At 38.3% G+C, this 12,157-nt stretch overlaps 1 protein-coding gene and 1 pseudogene across 2 annotated transcripts; both read left to right on the forward strand.

Moving 5' to 3' along the window:
- The first annotated feature begins 2,426 nt into the window (after window positions 1-2,426).
- LOC145478167 (uncharacterized) lies at window positions 2,427-3,949 on the forward strand (annotated as a pseudogene). The gene is made up of 2 exons (XR_014048199.1): window positions 2,427-2,659; window positions 2,886-3,949. The product of XR_014048199.1 is annotated as an uncharacterized LOC145478167 (transcript).
- Window positions 3,950-5,513: 1,564 nt separating this feature from the next.
- Window positions 5,514-9,374, forward strand: LOC145478168 (transmembrane protein 127-like). Its single transcript, XM_081456098.1, has 3 exons — window positions 5,514-5,966; window positions 8,379-8,546; window positions 8,877-9,374. Exons 1-3 carry the CDS (start codon window positions 5,561-5,563, stop codon window positions 9,167-9,169), a joined length of 867 nt encoding a protein of 288 aa, XP_081312224.1. The 5' UTR covers window positions 5,514-5,560; the 3' UTR covers window positions 9,170-9,374.
- The last annotated feature ends 2,783 nt before the right edge of the window (window positions 9,375-12,157 follow it).

The following is a 12,157-nucleotide window of genomic DNA, read 5'->3' on the forward strand; positions in this document are numbered from 1 at the left end:
AAGTTGAATAATCAGCAACAGCGGAAGCGTGACCAATTTGAGTGAGAGCTTTGAAGTGCTCCGTCTTTCTGCCATGCAATCTTCTTTTAGCTTTACCAATGTGGAAAGCATCACACTCGGCAGTTCCAGCAACTGACTTTGTAGACAATCTTCGATTTCTACGAGCGGTTGAAACGATCTTTGTAAGGAAAGAGAGACTTAATTCTGCAAGTGTTCTGAAAAATAACCTCGAGCAACTCTATCGCCTCCAGCAACTCTTGTGCTTCTTTCGTGCTCTCCAAACTCCCACGTGCATCCATACTACTGTAAGACTATTGCTCTTGCAGCCATTAAATCTGTTGTATAATGTATATTCAGACGTCCTAACTTATCTCGACGAGATTATACTTAATCTATTTTATTTTATCTTTTACTAACTTAAAATTGTTACTATATATATATATATATATATATATATATATATATATATATATATATATATATATATATATATATATATATATATATTGTAATTATTTATTACGTGCTTTTATCATGTTATTTTCAACTCCTAGTATAGTTCCACTGTTTCAGGAGTATTGTGACGATAAGTTTTTTCCTGCAACACTGTAAATTTCGGACTGAACGGACACTTGAACTGACAACTGGGGGAATCTAACTCTGGAGAGCACTGCTTGGCTGCGGGAACGGAAATTCGTCACGATTTCCTGGTACACGAGGACCTACTTCAATGGTCTTCACTACGGACGTCAAGGAAGAGACATAACTTGGTCCAACAGTAGTTTATTCTGCACTCTAACGTCGCGGGTGAAACTGACATACTCGGCGGAGTAGCCGCTGTAAAATCGTAACGATGTAGCTGATGTAATCGATGTAATCGAAAATGCTTTACAAACGTACTTGCTTATGTATCATCCTTTACACGTCAAGTGTTTACAATATGCTAACGTAACTTCAAGTATACAATACGAGCGGAAAGTACTTAATTAAGATAGCGAATTCTAATCAACACTACGAGGCTTCCAAAATTAAAAATAGAGTGCTAGGATTAAAATTACACAGGCTGAGATTAAGATAGAACAAACTTAGGAAATTAAAAGTGAGATACTTAAATTTGAAATTCTGAATTGGTGTTATCGACAGCAAGGAAAAATTATCCTATGAATAGAAGCATTAAAAACTCCATTAGTGAAAAGCATTTCAGCTGGCTAACCTCCGAGAAAACTAATAAAACTTCATTAGTGAAAAGTAGTTCAGCTGGCTAGTTTCTGAGGGAACGGAAGGTATATTTCAATGATAAAAAGAAACTCAAATGACCCGATAACGAACTACTTGTTTTCCAAACGAAAGTTAGTGGAACAGCGTTGCACACGCTCAGGTATACAAAGAATCGGCAAAGTACAATGAAGAACAAAACTTAAGATCTCTAGCTGTTAACTGAAAAGAGGCTACTGTCGGTTTTTTCCTATAATTTTCCAAATAATAAAGAAATGCCTGTGCAACGGCGAATTTTCTCATAACAGTATACTTATTAAAGATTAAAGATTAAAGATAACTTGATATACGTATGAGATACGCATGCTAAGCAGGAACCAATTCTTTATTAACCAATCAGAGCACGCGCTTTGCTTTAGTTGTGTTACAAATAGAAAACTGAACTAGAAAAAAATAAGAAAAACGCCCCCCAAAATCACGGGTACGCTTACCACATTTGTAGAGCATGGTATATACATATAAATAAACAATAGCCTCCACTTGGCGCGAAAATATACAAACAATAGTCTCCATTTGGCGCGAAAATATGCTCGGATATTTGTCCGCGGACATTATCTGTTCTGAGAAGCGAACAGTTTTCCGAGAGCCAAGCTCTTGGAAAACTGTTCGCTTCTCGGAACAGATAATGTCCGCGGACAAATATCCGAGCATATTTTCGCGCCAAATGGAGACTATTGTTTATATAACCCATGATGGCTAAGCCAGTGAAAACTCTTGAATTGCATCATCCAATGATCCAGTTTTTAATAAAGACCATCATAGCACGACATAGCTCAGGAGATGGCGAAGGGAGAACATGACAAGAGCTGCAGTGTACAGGGAAGCTCGAGATATTTTCAGCCACTCAAGACGGACAACATACATGCTATCATAATGATCATCATCATCTCCCTCGTCACGCCAGTAGGAGCGTAAGACCGTCACGTTCTCAAATACTTGTCTCTGTTCTGCACCGCCATCTTGGCTACATTCCAGCTTCAGTTGAAGATAAAAAGTGGGTCAGTCAGTCACAAGGTCCGGCCCCTAGTTGTCCATAACTCCTGGCCACTACGTAAGTATCTTTCCGTCTACGGGACACCAAAAAAAGGTATACGGCAAAATGTCACCAGTTACAACAATTCCCTAGACTGCGAGCACCTCGCAGGTTCTTCCATAGCCCATTTTACGGATATTGGACGCCATATTGAATAATTTTATTTCGCAAAGGACTATGGGTCGAAAAGGGGGCATTGGCTTTCATGCTCGCTCGTGGTAATGTGAACTTCTGGAGATTGCGGAGATTTTATTTAGTATTGTCGAGTTCGACGGTATCGCGAAATATATATGGGTGGAGGTGACCATTGCGCCGTGTTTGGCTGTTCGATGATCGGAGAAAACCAGAAAGGTAATAATTTTCGTTTACGATTTTCAATAACTTATGTTGAATTTCTGGAAGTCTACAAGTTCAACAACCAAAGCTGCTAAGATCTATGCTGGTTTTAAGCTTACCATTAGTTTGGTTCATTCATTCGTTTTTAAACTGATCATATCTAAGCGTAAGAGTTTGTTCAATATTAAATGAAATATATAAAACTTCTGACGGCTGATGCAAACGCTTGTTATTATTGCAGGTGTGTTGTAAAACCACATGTTCAATGTATTAAGTGCATAAGCCCCAGCCAAAGTACTTTAAATTATGGGAACGACTTATCAACCGCAAAGACTTTCGAGTCACAGCAAATGCAAGGGTCTGCAGTAATCATTTTGTAGACGGTAAACCAATGGAAGAGCACCCACATCCTGAGCTCTGACTACGGGGATATGGTACAGATAAAGAGACTCATAATCATAATGTTTCAAGAATTATCGAGTCCAGGAATGAGGTTGATGAGCAGAGTGATGTATTTATAACCACTCGAACAGGTGCCATTAAAAGAAAAGCAACAGATTCTCAGACAAGTAGTACCAAATCTAAAAAGCCTGAAGACACTGACAGTAGAAAGGAATCAGCTGAGTCTCTGTCATCGATTTCAAAAGCCTTGGAAAATGATCACACATACTCCATGTATGAGCAAAGTGGAACTTGTATGGAAGAATTTGGTTGTCAAACTAGATTATGCTTGAATTGTAGAAAGGAAATTATGAACATACTTCAGGAAAATGAAAGGCTCAAAAATGAAAATGAACAGCTTCAGAAGTCTCTAACTGAAGCAAACTAAGTAATTACTGAAAGCACCAAGACAGGCAATTGTTCTGTAGACAAAATAAAACATTCTTATTCACAAATGAAATTATACACTGCCGGGAATAGACAATTATGATTTATTCGAATGGATTTACAATCAAGTAAAAGAAAAAGTGTCCTTCTTGCAATATTACAAGGGACCAGATTCACACAAACTCAAGAGGTATCAGATGGGCAGAAGCAAGAAGCCAGATAAATTGGTTTTAAGATATTTTAAGATTTTTTTTTTTTTTTTACCTGTATTTGTGTATCCACTTAAGATCCTGTTAGTGCCCTCAACGTGTAATAATTAGCTCTAATATATTTGAGGATTTTTTACCTTTTAGATTTTTCTACTTTTGTATGTGTAAACATCCTAATCCTTATGTATCCACTTAAGATTTTATCAGTGTCCCCAATTAGTTTGTCAAAAGCTAAACACCTTGAAACTTAAATAAAGTCTTACTATCACTACCACTACATGTCCAGAAAGGGTTTTGTTGCCTGAAAATGAGCTCCTATTAACACTGATGAAGCTGCGACTTAGTTTAAATAGCCAATTCCTTGGTCATTTGTTTGGAGTGTCATCAAGCCTTGTGACAGTTGTTCTGTCTACATGGCTTCCTCTTCTGTCATTGGAACTCAAGCCTCTTATCTACTGGCCAACACGACAGCAAGCACAGAATTACTACCCGACTGTTTTAAAAAAATATAAGAATCTCATAGCCATCATTGACTGTACCGAAGTGCCCATTCAGAGACCTTTATTAGCCCTAGCTAATGGACAGATTTATTCATTTTACAAGGGAAGGCCTACTGCTAAGCTACTAGTTGCCTGTACACCAGTGGGAACTGTTTCTTTTGTTTCATGTGGTGCAGGAGGCGCAATGAGTGATAAAAGACTTGTCAAAAAAAGTGGGATCCTATCCAAATTTGAACCAGGAGATACTGATCTTGCAGATAGAGGCTTCAATATACAAGAATTTCTGCTTCCTTATCAAGTAAACCTCGCTATCCCCCCCTTTTATCAAGAAAAAGAAGCAGTTTTCCTTGGAAGAAGATGCTCGCATCAAGCAGGTGGCAAATGCTCGAATTCATATTGAGCGGGTGATTGGTAGAGTGAAGGACTTTGACACCTTAAGATCGGAGTTACCCCTAGACATGTTTGACCTATTTAACCATATGGCAGTAGTAATGCCATATGTATGTGCATTGTCTGTTCTGCAGGAGCTGTACAAAATGAACTGGTGAATGCTAGAAACTCGTGCGACCACATCCTTTCTGCTCAAACGAAAATTTCGAGATCCGCAAATGGTTGGTCAATGAGATCGGTATTGAATTCATTCATAAACAGTATTTGTATCTAAAAGCTGCTAAATTGTAAAGACTACTTAACTCACTTTCATCCCAATATTTTTCCTCGTTGATCTGTGATAGCTCAGGGTAGCTGAAAGCACTATCCTCCCTCTAGACTTCGATAAGCGTTCACTCTCCACTTCTCTTTGACTTTCTCGAACACTCTTGACTACTTTAAGCCCCAATTTACGCGCGAAAACAGCAAGGATTATTAATCCCTGTTTATTTGTGTTGCCTACTGGGACTTCTCTTTCTAACAAGTATGATATCAACGTTTCTACTCCCCAGCTTTTAAAATTATCTTCGTCATTTTCCGCATCTTCCCGATCAAGCGACGCCATCTTGGAAATGATGCCCCTGTCACAGTGATATGTGTATCCCCGGGCCCGTGATATGTGTATCCCCGCACACATATCACTAGTGATATGTGTATCCCCTCCAAAATGGCGACCACTGATGTGTATCCCCCACCCCCCTCCCCTCTACTTTAAAAAGCAATATCCTCCTTGAAAGCGCTCTCGTCGTCCGGTCGCTTACTGGACGAACGACTAACAAATCTCAATTTTTGTAGTTGAAAAAGTTTACGTATCTGCTCCCCCTTTTCAACCCATAGTCCTTTGCGAAATAGATTTATTCAACATGGCGTCCAATATCCGTAAAATGGGCTCATCCGTCTTCATAGTCTTCATGGGGAAACTGAAAGCCAGCGGAGCGGAGTGAAGCGTGATGTTAGTGGCATGCCTGTGGTCATGTCACGTGACTGATGTGCTCACTCAATGTCCAAGCCCAGTGCACTCGCATTCACGCCATCTTGTTTTGGTCTGTTTTGTTCCTGGTGAAAACGAAACGAAGGATTTTTACTGTGGTTGCGTTGGAATGCTACCGAGACCTTTGTATTTCCCCTACCAGAGCAGTTATTCAAGGCGACGACCCAGAAATCGTAGGAGTTCTCGTCGCCCAAAACCAGAATACGAGCGTAACATTGTTTCCGCATTTTTCGCTCTTGCATCGGCGGTGCTTCTTGCAATCGCTGAAGCCGAACCAAAATGGCTTCATATCGTCGGTGGAAAGTGCGAAGGAAAGTACATTGGAATGTACAAAGTCATTGCCTATAAACATCCTGAGGAATTAAGTAAGTTTGGTGTTTCTATTTCTTGTTTTCGTTTGGTGAGTTGTGCGAAACCTAGATAATAGCTACAGTAACGCGCTCTAATGACGTCTTGAACCAATTTGATCGCTCTTTGCTTCTACATTTTTCTTGAACATGCATACACGGCCTTTATTGCCGAAGAAAGCTTAATCTAATCAGGATCAAGAAAACCTTCTTTTGATATTTCTGAGCCATTTCATTGGTACTCATAATATGCATTAACTTATGTTGACGGCCTAAAGAAAATTCTTTTCCCGGAAATTTGATGTTTTTCTTTCGTGCCATAAGTTTGTAATGCGAATAAGCTTAGACTTCCTTTCTCCAACTTGCTATAACACGTGGGGAACTGTCAATGTTAAATGGCATACCACGTTTCTTGTACCATCATGTGCTTAATTAAGCAGGTTGTTGAACAACCTAACCAGAACAAGCACTTTGCATTTGTATGAAAATTAATAATGATATTGGGCGCTCTGTAAATACCGTTGACCAGCTCTTCCTGTCATAGTAGAAAATGTGGTGGTTGTTTTTAGACCCAAGAATAATGTTTTAGACAGAAGTGTAACTGTGGTTACGATAGATCAGCCTGTTATGATTATGTGGCTGAGCTACTAGTAAATTATTATTAGCAGTTAAGTCAGGTAATCCACCACTTCGTTTCCAGACCTAATTCTCAGAACTGGTGCAAGAATATGTATTGTATACTGCTGCTCTGTGGCAAGTGTAGCGGTGATATCAGTTCACAAACAGTGACATCACTTTTAATTGAGACATGCAGGTTTGTGTGGTTGGCAAAAGGACTTTTATTTACTACGGTGCACAGGTGTGATTTTAGAAGTTTGTGTTCAGAATACGCGAGAAGTTCAGATTCCACAGCATTTGATTAATACAAGTTAAAGTGGTGTAATGGGACTGAACAAATTCCAGACCCATACAGTATGAATAGCCCGATCCAACATATGGATACATCTTCGTGTTAACTGGATACAGCCAAATGATTGCATGTGATAATGAAGTTAACCGTGAATTTGTTTAGTTCACTATTAGTGTGTGAATGTGAGACGTAAGCCTAGGGGCAAGTGGTTTTGTGTGGACTGCAAGATAAACACTTGGACATCTTGCACAACACACTTTTTACCAATTGTAATACAGTGAAACCTGCATTAAGTGGACTCCATATTGAGCAGACACCATCTTTAGTGGACACCAGCTTGAGTCCCAAAATTTTCTTCCCACATTTACCGTAAAATAAACCTGCATTCAGTGGACACCTCTATTAAGCACTGAGACATGGACACCAATATTAAGCCATTTTGTGGCACAGAACCTGCAATAACTGGAGACTTCATGGGCATTTTACCTCTAAAAGTTCAGCTCAGACTCCTTTAACATTGCTCAGCGATGCCGTTTTATACCAAATAGATTATTCCAGATTGATACATTGACCAACTGTACATTTAACTATTATTGCAATTAACTATTATTGCACAACATATTAGAACCTGCTTAGAGTGGACACCCTGTATTAAGCAGACACTAGTGAGGGTCCCAAGGGTTATAACTCCCCCTCCCTCCCTCCCCAGTTATAGGCCCTTCTCTATCTGCACAATTTCATCTATATGTTCATTAAAAGATTATTCCAGTTGTAGTCCTCCCCAGATGTAAACCTTCCTTTACTTTGTAAAGCCCAGGGCTTATAACCAGTCTGAAAGACTGACCTAGGCTAGTACAGTAGATTTAGCAGTCTGGCTAGAGGATTGTCTTCTTTTCTTTCATTCTAAAGTGTTTATTCCACAGTATTACAGTACTCATAACAGTATTCTTTCTGGCAGCATTCATAAGTATTTGACTCACATTGTAGCATGTTCTGTTGGGCCTTGTTTCCTATTAATGTTAAGTGGAATCTTGAACAATCCCAAGGTTGTCCGTGTAGGTTTGACCGTACATAAAGCCCTGGCAAAATGGACTTGCAAGTAGTCACAAGGAGCCATAAGTTGAACTTGTGTTGAGACTTCTGCTGGTGGCCAAACGGACTCACAAGATTCCTTGCTAGCACACCCAAGTCGCCTTGGCTAATAATAGGTTAACGAACATCAATCAACTTTTGTGTTGACTTGGGTTGGGTGGTCAAACTATGAAAAACTTGCACCAACTTGATCACAACCAAAGTGAGCACAAGTCATCACAAGTCAACACAAGTGCACGCAAGGGCAAACAGAGTCGTAAGTAGACTCAAGTTTTCAACTTACATCTACTTGTGAGTCTGTCTGGCCAGGGCTTAAGAGTGAGCAAATTCACAGGGCATTTCAAATTATAGTGATTCTAAGTGCATTTTAACTTGTGGGGTTTTTTTTTGGCATTTTTTGTAATTTCTCTTTTATTTGTTGTTCACAGCTTCATACTGTTTTACAAAAAGCATTGTTCTTCTCTTGCGAGTGGTTGTTGCGCTGAGCTGTGCTGGAATTGTGTTTAGCATGTTTGCATGTTTGCTAGATTTGTGTGGCACAATGAACAGATGTCTTAAGGTTGTCAAAGATTATTCTGTTGGAAATGTCATGTCAGGTAAGACTTTTGACCTTGAATACATGTTATGAATTATTCTAGTGTATTCAGATTTGTGGATCACTCCCACAAATGTTCTCTAGAATTGTTTATTCCACAGTAATTAAGGTTATCACATACTTTTGAGGTGTCTCACCTCCAAGCCATGTAGTGCGTCCTGTTTAAACTGTATAAACCTAAACCCCTACATGTATATTGACAAATTAAAGCTTATAGAGCTGGCTATCGAACTATACCAAGAATTTTTAAATAAAATGATTTGTTGAATATTTCACAACCTTTAAATGTGAGCATCCGAATCACCAATAATAATGTCTTTCTTTTCTGCAGTTTTGATGTGTGTTACCAGCAGCCTTCTCATTTACTGGGTTACTCGGATACTGGAAACAGTTGGTGAAGTGGACAGTAAAGATCCAGCAAAGGTTAAATTTGATGTCAGCTTCTATCTTGTGGTGGCAGCAGGAGGCTCATCAGTAATGGCTACCCTTTTTAGCTTAATTATGCATTGCTATTTACATAGTGTGAGAGAGAGGACTCAATCTGTGGACGAATTGGAGCTGATGTATTCTATGTTACCTGCAGACAGTGTTTCTGACTTTCCACCCCCTGCTTACTCACCATAAACTACTTTACCACAGACTGCAGCTAATAAATTGATTTTCAGGTACTGTTAGTAATTAAATGAAAAGTTGGAATCAAGAATAGGCAGCTTTTTTTTATTTTTGTTTGTTTGTTTGTTATTTTTTTTATTGCATGTATTCATGCATGTAATGAATGATTTTCTGATTTTGCGGGGCATGTCCTAAAGCTACTGTGAGCTCTCTCATTCCAACTAGTTTACATATAGTGGCATATTGTCACACATAATTTGGGTGGTGAAATTGTAATCCACAACTCACCTACCTGAATAAGCCTGCTAAGGTATGTATGTGGTAAAATTCTTTGTTTTAATGAAAGTGGTTCTGGTTTCAAACAAATTAGGGTCCATCTGCACAAGGCAAATTTTTGTTTCTTTTGCAAAAATAGCTGTCGTTTATTTCATTTTAGAAGTGTAGACAGTGATTTTCAGCCTTACCAAATTTTGTCAAGACAAACCAAACTTCAAAAGTTCTTGCCTCGGAGCAGGTCAAATTTAAGTCGAGCATCAGAACTGGCAGATCTGTAAATCCACTTTAAGGTAAACATTGATTACATTCATGAACAGATGGTGTTGAATGCCATGGGATTTTTACTTTTAAGTGCAGATGCTTTTACCAAAATGAAATTTTGGTGGAGACAAGATTTATCATGATTTTTGTTAGGGCCAAAATAATTTTTGTAGCCGAGTTCAGCTGGACCCCTGATATTTATTAGAAACCAGAAGCACACAAGTTAACTCTGACATTCCTTTACTCTTGGCTATGAGATTGATTTTCATTATTATAGTTGCCTTTGGCTTAAAGCTTTCCTTCTTGACGAAAAGTTTTCTTTTATTTGTAATAATTTTTTTATTATTGAAAATGTAGATTTTTGTTAATAAGACTTAAGATATCAGAGGCCTGTTCACACCCAATGGTCTTGCAAGCTGATGTTCAGCTCAAAGCTGAGAAGAGTACTGCTGTTAACAAAGTAATCAATTCAAATAATGAACAGAAGTGTCTTTGAGCATTTTGATTTCATACAAAAAATGGAAATAGAAAAAAAAAAAGGTTGCTGGTTAGCCTGTGAAATGTGAAACTTAAAAAATATATATATTTTTATGAAGGTGCAAAAGAGTTACAACCTTGTCAGGCACAGTAACGTCATTCCCAGCGATTCATGCAGAAGTGTGGTAGAGTAATTTACTGGTGCATGATTTGTTTACACAACTTTGAATCCCAGTGACATACATGTAAATGTAAGAACATGTTGTCTTACTTGTTAATTCATGGTGAAAGGAATGGTGTACAGCTACTGTAGCAAAAGTTTGGCTGTACAGTTTCTGTGCCCACAGTAGGATGTTTTTGTATTATGTAGTTTACAATGTTTATTCTTGAGAAAGAATAAGTATGAATCTAATTCAAATTGTGCTGTGTATGTAAGTTATAAAAAAATTTAGATTGCTTTGTATTTATCATGATTGGCCGTGATTTTAAGCCATTTTCTACAATGGCTTAATGTACAGTAGTTAACATTTGGTTCATGTGTATGAATTTTTGAAATTAATGAGAAACAGGTACCAGGACTGATGAAAATATGGGAAGAATTTTTTTGTGTGTAAATTATTATGTTTAATAACCGTTTCCAACCATCTATCCGTAAGCATTCTGTGGGCTGTCACGCAATGCTTCTCTGCAGCATTGCATGACAACTCAAATTATGAATGCTGCTAAAAGACGTCTTGCTGCAACAATAAATTATGGGTGTAACAGTCCAAGGAATGTAACTACACTGATTTAGGGAAGTAAGGACTTGTAGAATTATTGCAATAACCAACTCTATTTTGTCAACAGTGTAGCTGGACTGTTGCATAAAGTCATCTCCATTTAGACAACTATAGAGCAAGTTCAATGAGCTTACCTATAGTTATCACTAAATTTTAGTGATAATGACAACATGATCTCTATTGAGTAAGCAGGTAGTAACTAGGTTTATATGGTTCCTGAGATGTTTGATATTTGCTGCTCAAGCAAATGGATTTCACATCAGTTTGTAACCAAATGTTTTCTGTACAAAAGAAATCTCGTCAACTAATGTCACCTAATGCAATATCCCATTAGGCAAGTAGGAAATTATAGGAGTTTTGTTCTTCAGATGAGTGTCAAATGGAACTATGTTCTTTGTTTGTTGGTTTTTTTGGGGGCGGTTGGGCGGGGGGGAGGGGGGGTCAGTGGTTGAACAGATGTGACTAAAAATCACTCTGGCAACTAATGATTTATTAAAGGATTTTGTAAGAAAGCTATGTTTAAGTTTAGGTTCATATTATCATACAGCTCTTAGATGCATGCATACATTGTAACTCGTAAATGACAGTATCACCTCTAGGTGAAATTTCTAGTAACATGGTGTAGTTAAGGAAAATTTGTACATAATGCTAACAGTTGTCATTTTTATTAAAATGAGGTATTTTGTATCTTTGTGATATTTTGAACTTGATATTAAAGGCAAGCAATATATAGTCATGTTCTTGCGAATTTGGGATCTTAAAAACGATCACCTTGAACACAGGCCTGAATTTGAGCTGTTGCCTTTGCTCACTAAGTCTTAAGGAGGCTGGCAACATTTTCTAGTACTTTCCAGGATTTTGATGAGTCATTGGGCACTTACAGAAGCCCATGGGCACCTACTGCTGGTACCTATCATTTGTCAGAGTAAACTGGTTGGGATAACTGTTGAATAATGTTAAGCATATGCTTCTGTGTTAAGGGTTTGATCCAAAATCAGCAAATCATCTGAAAGAGATAGCGCTTACCATTTATGATTCGATCTTCCATAATTGTTTTCAGCTGATGAGAGACTGGAAACTGGAATATTTAGCAAATGACCGGGGGGGGGGGGGGGGACTCCCATATGGAGTGGTTGGAGATGCTCGTCGGAAATTTTGAATTTAACCCCTAAAAGAGACCAATCTGGGCGTGGCCGAAGCTTATGCA

The sequence above is a fragment of the Orbicella franksi genome, chromosome 2, assembly GCF_964199315.1.
Source record: "Orbicella franksi chromosome 2, jaOrbFran1.1, whole genome shotgun sequence".
NCBI lineage: Eukaryota > Metazoa > Cnidaria > Anthozoa > Scleractinia > Merulinidae > Orbicella > Orbicella franksi.

Bases quoted from the DNA above. Each gene is read 5' to 3' on its own strand.
- LOC145478168 (XM_081456098.1), top strand. From the start codon at position 5,561: ATGTTAGTGGCATGCCTGTGGTCATGTCACGTGACTGATGTGCTCACT. The intron at 5,967-8,378 runs GTAAGTTTGGTG...TGTTGTTCACAG, and splicing joins TAAACATCCTGAGGAATTAA to CTTCATACTGTTTTACAAAA. The intron at 8,547-8,876 runs GTAAGACTTTTG...TCTTTTCTGCAG, and splicing joins TGTTGGAAATGTCATGTCAG to TTTTGATGTGTGTTACCAGC.